Below are 13,164 nucleotides of genomic sequence, written 5' to 3'. Positions count from 1 at the left end.
CCCTACCCGACAGCCCCCCTCCTCTTTCTGTGCACCCACTTACACTCAGGTACACAGCCCCTCTTGCATGAGACCTGGGGGTGATCTCACCTTCTCTCCAGCTTGAGCCTATCACCCTCTCTGCCTCTCAGCCCCTCCCAGCCAGTTCCCTGAGTCACCCACCTCAGTGTACTCCTTGCCCTGGGTTCCCTTGAGGGCAAGTCTGGCTGTCTACTGCCCTCTGATGTCCCCTTGGCTGTGTGCTCTGCCTCCCCTCCCCAAATACAGCTGTGTTTGACAAGAAGGTGGTGCTGCGGAGCAGGGCTGCCCTGCCCCGTGGTCCCACGGGCTGCTGAGACATGCACTGCAGAATGCTGAGACCCACTGCAAACAAGGCTGTAGCCACAGAGGTCTGCAGGGAGCCTGGTGACGCCTGGGATTTCCCTGGGGCCCGCTACCCTCCAACCCCCTGCACCTCCATGCTACGCAAAGAATCTCCAAGCTCACCCCGGCCCTTTTGCTCCTAATTTTACAGAAGTCTGTAAGATGTGATGCAAAGCCCCTATCTCCCCTAAATAAGAAACAGATAGGGGTGCGGGAGCGAGAACCAGACCAAAGGGACAATCTCAGCTGCAAACAAAGGAAAGGCCAGAACAGATTTTAAAAATGAGTCCATGGGAATGACAGTAACACAGTAGACCTGGGTGAAGATCAATAAAGGGTCCAGCCTCGATGGAGACAGGGGGACGAGGAAGGGACAGAGGGCTGGTACCGGGGCATGGGCTGGGTGGCAGGCCGGGGGTACATCTTTGCAGGGGCTTGTGTGTATCAAGGGCACTGATGTGTGGATTAAGGCCTTGCCCAGCATTTGGGGCAATGCCAGAGGAGCTAATAGTAAGGAAGACAGCCCCTTGCTGCTGAGATCTGGGACGCTAGAGTTGCTGGGCAGGCCTTGGTGGCCCTGGTCCCAGGAGAGAAGACTTCTGAAGGGCAGACAAAGATGCCCTCCATGCTCATTTGTGTGGCCAGCTTTTATTTTGGAGAATTCTAACTTTGACAAAAAGTAGGTGACTTGTAGAGCATAGATTACACTTTAAACTAGGTGATATCAATACAGACTGCAAAAACGATAATCTGCAATCCCAACCCAAATGCCCATGAATGATAGACTGGGCAAAGAAAATGTGGCATGTACATGCCATGGAATACTATGCAGCCATAAAAAAGGATGAGTTCATGTCCTTTGCAGGGACATGGATGAAGCTGGAAATGATCATTCTCAGCAAGCTGACACAAGAACAGAAAACCAAACACCGCATGTTCTCACTCATAAGTGGGTGTTGAACAATGAGAACACATGGACACAGGGAGGGGAACATCACACACCGGGGCCTGTTAGGCGGTGGGGGGCTAGGGGAGGGATAGCAGAGGGTGGGGGGATTGGGGGGGAATAACGTTAGGAGAAATACCTAATATAGATAACGGAGGGATGGATACAGCAAACCACCATGGCAAGTGTATACCAATGTAACAATCCAGCATGATCTGCACATGTACCCCAGAACTTAAAGAATAAAAAAAAATTGGGGCCCTCCTAGAATCAGGAGACGATGGTGCTGGGTTACAGTTACAGCAGTAGAAAGAACAAGGACCGGCACTGATTATTTACACGCCAGGCTCTTTGCTAAGTGCTCCACCCATGGTAATGTGGCTGACCCTCACAAGGACTGCGTAAGTTGCATTATTGTCCTTATTTTCAAGAAGAGAAAAAGTGCTTTCAACCTTTGCATATCAATTGCCTGTGAAGAACATTAACATTTGTACGACACCCTGGATCGAACAGAAAGTGCTGCTGCTTCTGGCCATGGGCTCTGATCGCCGGGGACCCAGGAGATTAACTTCTCTGGAATTCTATTCCCCAGGGCTCCTGACTTCAACTGCAGGGAAATCTCTGCCCACAGTTAAAAATGCACCCACAGCCTGGGGCAGCTGCCCACGTGCCCATTTGTTTGTGTGCTGAGGCTGGAAATAAGCACAGGGAGACCTAAGGGGTGTGGGCAGAGCCTCTGAGAGGTCACTGCTTTATGTCTTGTAACTTCTGCTTTTTTATTTTGGAAATGTCCTATTTCTTACTTAGCAGAGCATTATCTACTAATCCTGTCTGTCAAGTGCAACCCCAGGTGATCTGCCAGTGCCCTGACCTCACACTGTTACTGGCCATATGCAGAGAACCAAAACCGATCATAGCGTGGCTTCCGGTTGTGGGGCAGAAGGCGTCTGGGTGCTTTCACCCCAACTCCGATAGGGCCACTGAGTGCTCACTGTGATTTCCCAACAAACACGGCACCTTGAAGGATCGATTACCCGGCAGGTGAAGATCAAGGCACCTGCGTGCCGATGCATGCGGTCACCTACATCCACACACACATGCATATGCATATCCATGCACATGTGCACACAGGCACACACAGGCACATACATGCACACACACAGTCACATACGTACATACACAAGTGCATGCACACACATACACCCCGCACTGCCTACCATAGGAAATAGCAATAAAACCCTTACCACTTCAGAAAGAACAGCTCAGGTTCACTTTGTTCCTGCCTCTGAAGATCCCAGAAGTTTTGTGTATGTGCGTTACAAAAAAAAAGCATCCATTTAAAATCATCAACATTATTTTAACATTGGGAGATAGGAGGTGGTTATGGCCAGTCCTTTGCTATTCATATGTAAGATGAGACTCAGAGCTAATCATCTTCACAATGACGATCACGATAGCAGTAATAGTAGTAATGTGACAATGGCTGTAATGTACTGGAAACCTCCTGGGTGCTAGCCATTGGCCTGCGTTAGTTATCATTGTTCCCATTTTACAGGTGAGGAGGCTGAGGCCCAGGGAGGTTGCGATATGACTACAGGCATGAGACAAGTGAGCAGCAGGACGAGATGGGTGCTCAGGCTCTCACCTGCAGGACCAGCATCCCTTGTACCAGCCCTCCTTGTTCAAAAGCAACCTGACCCCACAGGAGCCACTCCCAGGCCGGTACCCACCTGGAGGGAATGGAAGCCAGCCCAGCTGGCGCCGGGTCAGAGGTAAAGCCCTGACTAACCCAGCACTGCAAATATTGACATGGCATCCCAGGTACAAGCTGGCGCCTCTTGGGACCCAGTGACCAGCTGGTGCCTCCTGGGATGACACCTCCAGACTGTCAGGGGTGGGGCACTGTTCACCCCGATCTCTGGGAAAGGGGGATGCATGGCTCTGGGGAGAACGTTCCTGCTTTTGTGTTCCATCTGTCTCACAGTTGCTGAGAACTTGCTGAGCCAAACATTCATCCACACTGAGCACCCTCAGCTCTGGGCCTGAAGCCACGGAGCACTGTTCACACGTGATCTCAGAGTTACCACACACACTGGGGGTGGGGTGGGGGGACTGCCTGTCCTTGTGGACAAGGTTTTGATTCATGCCCATCACCTGCTGACAAGATCCACTCCGACTCCAGGTCAGAGAGCTTGGGGCAGGGAAGGGGGTGCAGCCGGATGTCCCGGGTCCCCGCTGCAGAGCATCCCAGGAAAGGGACATCATTTCCTGCCTCCAAACTGCACAACTTTCCACAGTAGACTGGGATGATGCACCTCGGTTGCACTGAGCGTAGATGGCCCCTCCGTGTGCCCCCGTTTCCACCTCCTCCTCCGCAGGAGCTTGCCACCCTCCCCACGGGCTGCTGACCTCGGCGTCCCCTGCGCTCCTTTCCCACTTGCCCCACTCACCCCTGGTCGTTTCCACACAAAGGGGACCTGCGGCCTCTCGCTGTAGAACAGGGAGGAATTGCTGGCCGGGAAGTCTGCATCCTCAAACAGCGCGCCTCTCTGCAGGCACTCCTGCCTCAGCTGCTCAAAGCTCTGGCCTGAGGAGTGGGTGGTCCGGGCGTCCTTGGGAACTGGGAGTGCCTGGGGCCCTGGAGCTCGGTAGAAGTAAGGCATGGCTGCTCCCTGGAAGGCCGGCTTGGGCCCAGCAGTGGATGGGAAAGGAAGTGAAGGAGCGAGCTGTGTGTGCCAGTCAAGAAGGAACAGCTCAAAGGGCCCCTGGACTGAGTGGCCCTCACCTCCACCTGTTTTCTGGGCACCTCCCTGTTAGGCTGAGATGGGACACGCCCTGATGGAAAACAGCAGAGAGAGCCCTCTGCACACTCTGCGCTCCTGCAGACCCAGAGGCAGCTCTGGGGCCTGGCGAATTCCACTCAGGCGGCACCTCTGCTTAGTGGACTCACGAGTGGACTCACGAGTGGACTCACGGGGCCCAGTGGGAGAGAGAGGCTTACTTCAGAAGGAAGGCGAGCAAGAAACCCAGTTGGTCCAGGAGGTGGCTTTATGGAGAAGTGCACGGTGTGGCCTGGAGGCACATCTCCTACATCAGAGAATGACAGAGTCTTGCAGTTGGAAGGGAGCCAAGTGAATGAAAACAGGAGGTACCATGTGAACACAGCTTGCACAGCACCTGCACGGGCAGTCCCATCGTGGTTTAGAGCTGGTGTCAGCAGACTTTCTCCGTAAAGGCCCAAATAGGGAATATTTTCAGCTTTGCGGGCTGTCCAGTCTGTGCTGCAACTACTGGACTTTCCTGTTGTAGTGACAAAGCAGCCATACACGTGACACAGATGAATGGGTGTGGCAGTGTTCCAACAAAACTTTATTTACAAAAGCAGGTGGGGGCCAAATTTCGTCCAAGCTGACCCCTGATAGAGGAGAACTCACAGAGGACATCTGCTCCTCCTCTAGCACACATGTGACCCCCTAGTGCTCTAGACATCATATTAATAAAGCTCCTTGCTGTTACAGCTCTACAAATGAGATCTTATATCAGAAAAAATGAATGTTAGAGGATGGAGGTGGTTTGATAAATATGTTTGCCCGTAGAAATGATAAATACACACCAGGCATGGTGACTCACACCTGTAATTCCACGCCTGTCATTCCAGCCTGGCCAACATGATGAAACCCTGTCTCTATGAAAAATACAAAAGATTAGCTGGGTGTGGTGGCAGGTGCCTGAAATCCCAGCTACTCAGGAGGCTGAAGTAGGAGAATCACTGGAACCTGGGAGGTAGATGTGGCAGTGATGTGAGATCGTGCCACTGCACTCAGCCTGGGTGACAGAGAGAGACTCTGTCAAAAACAGAGAGAGAAAGAGAGAGAAAGAAAGGAAGAAAGAAAGAAAGAAAGAAAGAAAGAGAAAGAAAAGAAAGAAAGGAAAGGAAGAAAGGGAAGGAAGAAAGGATAAATACTCGAGGGGATAGATAGCTTAAATACCCCAACTTGATATTACACATTCTATGCATGTAGCAAAATAGCATGGGCACCCTATCAATACGTACAAATATTATGTATCAATAAAAATAAGTAAGTTAAAGTATTAGTTACCATGTGAAAGCCCTGATGTTCTAAGCACTTTATAATGATTTCTGTGTGATTTGCTAACTAGTCAAAGCTGGGGTTTGGAGAAAGGAGTCAATGTGCAGTTAAAAGGCAGCGATGTTCATTTTTATATAAGCTCACAGTTCCAGGAATGTGCACTCAGTCTGACACATGTCCTGTCTAGTAGATCCTGCATATATATATATTTTTTTTTTGAGACAGAGTTTCTCTCTTGTTGCCCAGGCTGGAGTGCAGTGGCACGATCTTGGCTCACCGCAACCTCTGCCTCCCAGGTTCAAGTGATTCTCCTGCCTCAGCCTCCAACTAGCTGGGATTGCAGGCATTCACCACCATGCTCAGCTAATTTTGTATTTTTAGTAGAGATGGGGTTTCTCCATGTTGGTCAGGCCGGTCTCGAACCCCCAACCTCAGGTGATCCACCCACCTCAGCCTCCCAAAGTGCTGGAATTACAGGCATGAGCCACTGCACCTGGCCAGATCCTGCATGTGGTTTTCCAGGGGAGGTGCAGACATTAGAGTTGGGGATATTTAGGTTTTACTCTGCTATGGGCTGATTGCTTGTATTCCCCCCAAATTTGTTTGTTGAACCCATACCTGCAAAGTAACAGTATTAAAAGTGGGGCTTTTAGGGGGTGATTAGGTCAGGAGGGTGAAGCACTCATGAATGGGATTGGTGCCATTATGAAAGATTAGGTCTCAGAAAGCCCCCTCCTCCCTTCCACCACGTGAGGATACAGGAACCAGGAAGTAGACCCTCACCAGACATGGACTCTGTCAGTGCCTTCATCTTGGACTTCCAGCTTCCAGAACTGTAAGCAACAAATTTCTGTTATTTAGAAGCCACCCTGTCTGTGCTGTTTTGTTATAGCAGCTTGAATGCACTAAGACATATTCCCAGTTTTGCCTTGGGTGATCCTGGGCACATTATCCTAGCTGTCTGCCCCTGCTTCCGAGTTGTGAATCAGGACAATCGGTGCTCCTTCCTAGAGGCATGGTGGGTTTATGCCAACAAAGCCGCTTGCAAAGTCGGGCTCAGGCAGGAGGTCAGGAGCTGCTGATTCCTCCCTTTCCCCTATCCTCTCTCTGCACCCCCTGCCCTTCCCACAGATGCTGACTTTCATGGTCTCCTTCTGAGCCTGACTTGCCTCAACTTGCAAGGCTTCTCTTGTGTCTCTTTGTTCACACAATGCAGGACTTTGGAACTGGGGTCCTTTGGCTGGGACCAGAGCACAATTCTGGCCTGTCCAAATGATTCTTGGCTAGAGATGATGGAGCTGCCTGCGAGCGTCCCATTGCCGGCTGCCCTGGCAGACAGCTCTGTTTTGAAATGATTAAGGAGGGCGACCTAGTGAGACAGGTGTGGCAATGTGAGGGCCATTCATTTCTGGTGACACTTCGGCGGGGAAACGATCACAAGCCTGGATCTTTGAGAACATCCCCCTCAAATGCCCCAGCAACTGAGAAAGGACCTTGAAGTAAATTTCAGCACTGTCCAGAGTCGGAAAGGGTTTGCTTGATGCGGACCCACCCCAGCTTCAGGGGTTTACGTTCTCATTCTCCTCCTGATACAGACACCTCTTCCACCTGATACACATACCATTTCCACCTGATCCACACACCTCAGTCCTTCCACCTGGGACTTACCTATGTATTGGAAAAACCTGCCTTTTTCTTTAGAGCCTTATTACAGTTGCTAGGTGATCGGAGAATTGCACTGTCATTGTGAGTAAAGCAAGCATGCCTTAGAGCAGGAAACACACCAAAACGTTTAACAATCCTCCAGAACCTCAGCTGGAGTTCCTCCTGCGCCTTAGCGCTGCGGGACTCTGAGGACATCTGCGGGAGGGAGTGCGTTCTCAGGAGTTACGGCCGGGTCGATCTTCCTGACCCCCAAAGTCTGCCCACAGAGCCCTGGGCCCATCTTCCTGCAGAGCTCACGGCCCCGGACTTCTCCACGACTTTGTCTTAGCGCCTAATTCTGCTCCCAGCTCAGCCCAGTGCAGGGCAGAAGCATGATGCACACTTGCTGAGTAAACATTGAACCGACGCCTCAAGAAAACAGATAGCATTCTTGGGTCTCTCCGTTTTCCAAACCTTCACTTCTCTGGATGAACAATAGTTACAGAACCTGCAGCCACGCAGTCCGAGGCCGGCTGGGCCTTGCACACTTCCTCTCAGCCACGCTGGGAAATGCTCTGAGCGGCTCGGAGGGAAAGGGCTCCGAGCTTGGGCAGAGAACCACGTGCACTTGTTTTAATAAGCTCAGCCCGATTGCCGCCAGCCTAGAGATGCAAGCAGCTTTGAGCCACGCGGGGACCATGCACCATGTTAACTCTGTTTTCCTCTCCTTAGCAGAGCAGTCTGCGGAAGTGATTTCTACATGGAGTGATCCTGACCATCTGCGGCCTTCCCGGCTCTCTTTTTTGCGCTGTTCTGTCTCTCTCCTCCACACTCGGGCCTGCGGCAAACTCCCTTTCTTTCTCTTCTTGTTCATCTCGCAGGGCAGCAGGATGTGAACATAGTGCCTGGGTGGCTCTGGGATGCCATGGGGCAAAACCCCAATTACGAACACTCTGAAGCTTCACACGGTGCAGGGAGACATCCCCGAGGACCGCAGCCGGTCCGGAGCTCACAGCAGGGCTCGCGTTTTGAGGGATTTGCCAAACAGCCTGGCTCCTGCAGAGAGAAGTGTCCTGTGTTCCACCCCTGAGGTGGGCTGAGTGAGCCCGCCCGGCTGGGATGTTTGTGGCCCCTCGGCCTACAGCGTGGAGGATGGAGCGGGCTGCCGAGGAGGGTGGGAGAGGGGAAGAGAGGCAGGGGACCTGCGCAGGTGCCCAGGTGAGATGCGCTGAGGTTAACTCTAGATGTAACGGAAGTGAAGGCGGGAAGGGGGCAGATTCTTCTAGGAGAACTACCGTCAGGGCGTTCTGCTGGGGCGCAAGGATGGAGGTGTGAGGGTGGCGTCCTGCTTTCAGACTCAAGCAAATGGGTGACATTGGTGACAGGAGGAGGAGAGGCAGACTTGGAAGAAAAGTTGAACACTTTGGATATGTTAAGAGTAAGATGGCTGGGCACAGTGGTTCACGCCCGTAATCCCAAGCACTTTGGGAGGCCGAGGCAGATGAGTCACCTGAGGTCAGGAGTTCAAGACCAGCCTGGCCAACACAGTGAAACCCCAACTCTACTAAAAATACAATTAGCTGGGCATGGTGGGGAAGCGCCTGTAATCCCAGCTACTTGGGAGGCTGAGGCAGGAGAAGCTCTTGAACCTGGAAGGCAGAGGCTGCAGTGAGCCGAGAGGGAGCCACTGTACTCCAGCCTGGGCAATGAGCGAGACTCCATCTCAAAAAGAAAAAGTAAAAAAAACACCCTTGTGGGAAGTAGAAAAGTTCCTTTTTAAAGTTTCTTTTCTTGTTAAAGAATAAGTGTGCTAATAACTTTGTTAAGCCCTATTGTATGTAGCTATTAGACATGCCATGCTTACGGGCACATAGTACATTCCATGTCCTTGTACTTTAACCAAGATATCTGTGCTGGACGTGCTCACAGGCATGTCCTAGCTCTCCATTGCTTTTACCTGTTTAGAAAAGTTTTAAGTTATTAGCCAATCAGGTTTTAGTTTAGAGTGTGAGGTCTGGTTCCAGCCAATGGAGATCAGACATAGCAGTAAGGACGACCCCAAATGCCTAAGGGATAAATTTGTCTGTTTCCTTTGTTCATTGTATTCTCATGGCATGATGTCTAGCCAGGGTGCCCTTCCTGCAGCCTAGGGAGTAAAAATTGTGTTGCTAAAAGAGCCCTTGTCTCAGTGCTAATTTTTCTTTGCGGCACCTAATTTTCTTTGCGGCACCTAATTTTCTTTGCAGCATCTATTTCCAACAACCCTCCTACTTGCTGACTCCATCTCGAAAAGAAAAAGTAAAACACCCTCCTACTTGCTGGTGGGAGTGTAAATTGGGTGTCACCTTTTTGGAGAAGTATTTGTGAATACCTCTCAGAGCTACCAAGGCACACACTCTGAACCAGCTGTTTCCATTCTAGAAATTTATCCTGAAGATAGAGCAGGACCCCCAAAAGTGAAAGGTTACCAGGCTGTTCATTTTATGGCAGCATTGTTTACTTAAAAAAAAAATGTTGGAAAGCACTTAGCGCCCTCTACTGGGTAAAAAAAATTATGCTCCAGCTAATCCTGAAGTGGAGGAGCCTACAGCCATAAAACAGAACAAGGGAACTCTGGATACACTGCTGTGGAAAGGCCCCTGGGATATGGTGTTCAACTGAAAAGTAAAAGTGCAGAATGGCACGTAGAGCATGCCAGCATTTGTGGAGAAAGAAGGCAAAAAATATAGATATCTGCATAAAAATCTCTCAGAAACTACACAAAGTTCTACTCAAAATAGTGGTTCTGTTTTCTGGAGGTAGATAGAGTAGATGGGGGTAGAGGAATGTGGGGAGACTTTTTTGGTCTTTTTGAGACAGAGCCAGGCTGCAGTGCAGTGGCTCCATCTCAGCTCACTGCAACCTCTGTGTCCCGGGTTCAAGCGATTCTCCTGCCTCAGCCTCCCAAGTAGCTGGGATTACAGGCACCTGCCATCACTCACTTTTGTATTTTTGGTAGAGGCGGGGTTTTGCCATGTTGGCTAGGCTGGTCTTGAACTCCTGACCTCAAGTGACCCATCCCCTCCCAAGGTTATTGGTAAGCCTGACACCAGATGAGGGTCTCACTTTCTTCATCTGGGGACTTGTCCCTCCCTGGAACACTCCTCATTTCACCCCTGTCCTAGAGGGCACTCAGCCATGAACCACAACAAAGATTTTCTTCCGTGGGAATGAGCTGTGCTCAGGCATTGCCTCATAGGGTGAGAGGCCATCTCCAGAAAAACGACAGAGCACCAAGCCCAGATCTCCCTTACACCCCCTGCTCCACAGCATGATGCCCAGTCTTTGGATGCAGCTGTCTGACTCAAGAGGTCCCAGCTTGGAGGCACACAGGCTCGTTGATGACCTGGTGGCTCCCCTTGGTTTCCCCAGGGCTGCATAAGCTGCTTGTAGCTCCTTTCCGTTCTGGGCTTGCTTTCTGGCTTGATTGTGGAATGTAGTTTCTTCCAAGGCCTCATCTCCCTAAATAAGCTCTAGATCACTGCCCCTATGGCCTAAGGTGACACTGTTGAAATTGTTCTTTCATCCCTGAGAAGTAGTTTCACTCCTTAAAATTTCAGTGTTGAAAAATGATAAATATTCCTGTCTGCCTTCTACAAACTCACTGGGATTTCTTTCCCTGGAGTTTGACCTCAGCCCAGGGTGATTTCCTTTCTCCTTCTCATCTAGGGGCTGGAGGTTGAGGCTGTGCACAGACCTTAGGATGACTTGATCCCCAGGTGCTGCAGGATAGGAATTTACTTTCCTCAGTTCAGGGTACAAAAAATCCTAATTTAAAAAAACTATCTATATATATATATATAATTTCTTCTTCCCCTCTGGAGTCCCCAGTCACCACCTAGCACCAAAAATTATGTTTAGATTTTGCTGTGTGACACTCTTTTTCATTTTAAAATGGTCCCTCTCACTCTATCTTCTTCTGTCTCTAAACTAGCAGTTACTTCAGAGTTCAAATATCCTGTGAGGTCTGTCAGAGGTGTCTGAACCAGAGTCGCTCCAACTTGAGTAGGGGTTGGGTGAAACAAGGCTGAGACCTACTGGCTGCATTCTTAGGAGGTCAGGTGCTCTTAGTCACAGGATGAGATAGGAGGCCAGCACAAGATACAGGTCACAAAGACCCACTAATAAATAAAACAGGATGCAGTAAAGAAGCTGCCGAAACCCACCACAGCCGAGATGGTGACGAAAGCCACTCCCAGCCGTCCTCACTGCTCATTATACACTAATTATGATGCATTAGCATGCTAAAGGCCACTCCCACCAGCGTCGTGAGGGTTTACAAATGCCATACAATGTCAGGAAGTCATGCTCTATAGTCTAAAAGGGAGAGGAAGCCTCATTTCCAGGAAGTCTCTGCCCCTTTCCTGAAAAATTCATGAATAACCCACCCATTGTTTAGTATATGATCAAGAAATAACCCTAAGTATACTCAGCGGTGCAGCCCATACAGCTGCCCCACCTATGGAGTGGCCATTCTTTTGTTTCTTTCCTTCTCTAATAAACTTGCTTTTACTCCATAGACTCATCCTGAATTCTTTCTTGCACGAGGTCCAAGAACCCTCTCCTGGGGTCCAGATCAGGACCCGTTTCCGGTAACAGACCCACTTTTCCCCAAATAAGTGACCTTCCACCTCCTTCCTCTTTCTGATAGTGGCGAATAGGTCAGGGTGAATCTTACCAAACCTGCCACTGGAGCAGGGACCTCTGGCTCTCTGAGATCTCTTGGTTGAGGTGTCTCTGGGAACCGGCTTCTCTCTTCACGGAGCTGAGGGGTCACAGCTAGCAAACTCGTGTTTCATTTTCCTGTCAGGGACAATGCACTGTCATTACTCCAGGAGCTCAGCCTGGCTGACATTTCCCGTTAATGATGAGCTCTCCACCTGGTCTCTCTGTGCTCGCTGAACCTCAGAAACTCGGTTGCCCTTCTCAGTGGTCCCCAGCTTTGGGATCTCAGCTCTGCAGACTCTGCCACACCATCTCCTGCCCTGCTCAGGGCAACACCCTGGTGGACAAGGTGACTCTCAGTTCTCAGCCACCACCCCCCACCCCATAGTGGAAATTGTGATTGGACGCTTATTATTATTATTTTAGAGACACTAAATGGAGTGTCTATTTAGTGCAGTGGGACAATCATAGCTCACTGCAGCTTTCAACTCCTGGGCTTGAGCCATCCTCCTGCCTCAGCTTCCTGAGTAGCTGAGACTACAGTCTGTGCTACCATACCCAGCTAATTAAAAAAAAAATTATAGAGAGGGAGGTCTCACTATGTTGCCCACACTGGTCTTGAACTCCTAGCTTCGCTTCAAATGATTCTCCCACCTTGGCCACCCAGAGTGCTGGGGTTACAGATGTAAGCCACTGCACCTGGCCTTAGTATTTTTAGTTCTAGGGAACATTGATGACGTCTGCTACATAGTAGCAAAAGTATCACTAACATGCCTTACCACCGAGAAATAAGATTCTTTGCTGCTGGAGATCAACGTGTTTGAAGTTTTTTCTGTAGCAGAAGGAGATGTAATTTTTTTCATAAAGTCCTTTCAGTACAGAGATTTTTGAATTCTCTATCTACAATATTACCGGGTTTATTAAATTATTTAATTTAGAATATCTCATTTGATTTCTCTCCTACATCTATGGTTGTATATTTAGTTATGGGACACACATCTAATTGAATTCCCATCTTTTTGCGGCAAAGGCTTCTTTTCAGCATCTCTTCGTGCGTCTCATCCTTTCCCACTCTCCGTTTTCTCTTTTTAACGCACCATTTTCAGATTCTTATAAATGATGCATCCTCCCACTTTGGCAAGGCGGCATTAGCCAGCAAGCACACCAAATGTTTGTGTGGACGGAAGGCTCTGGAAGAGAGCTATTTGTCTCTTTTGAGCTAATGGCTTTCACTAAGTGTCATAGCAATTTTTATGATTCAACTTTCAAAAGAGATTTATTAGCTTGGGTTTCTAGGAAAAAATAATTTATAAAGCCACTGACAGTCATAGCTGTGAAGACATAAAGTAACATAATAAGCACTTATTTTTTATAGCACTTTTTATGCATGAGACTACCATGGTATGAAGTTCAACT

The 13,164-nt window shown here is 49.6% G+C and overlaps 1 protein-coding gene across 1 annotated transcript in view; it reads right to left on the bottom strand.

The window, feature by feature from the left end:
- CAPN9 (calpain 9) overlaps positions 1-4,079 on the bottom strand; it is a 52,577-nt gene extending 48,498 nt beyond the window's left edge. The window contains exon 1 of the mRNA XM_017526509.2: positions 3,760-4,079. Within this exon, the coding sequence (XP_017381998.1) occupies positions 3,760-3,972 (213 nt within the window). The 5' untranslated portion in view covers positions 3,973-4,079. The remainder of the gene's footprint in view (positions 1-3,759) is intronic.
- Positions 4,080-13,164: the final 9,085 nt, after the last annotated feature.

Source organism: Cebus imitator, unplaced genomic scaffold (genome assembly GCF_001604975.1).
Source record: "Cebus imitator isolate Cc_AM_T3 unplaced genomic scaffold, Cebus_imitator-1.0 Scaffold42, whole genome shotgun sequence".
Lineage (NCBI taxonomy): Eukaryota > Metazoa > Chordata > Mammalia > Primates > Cebidae > Cebus > Cebus imitator.
The sequence above is the reverse complement of the archived record's forward strand: the minus strand, read 5'-3'. Positions and strand labels throughout refer to the sequence as shown.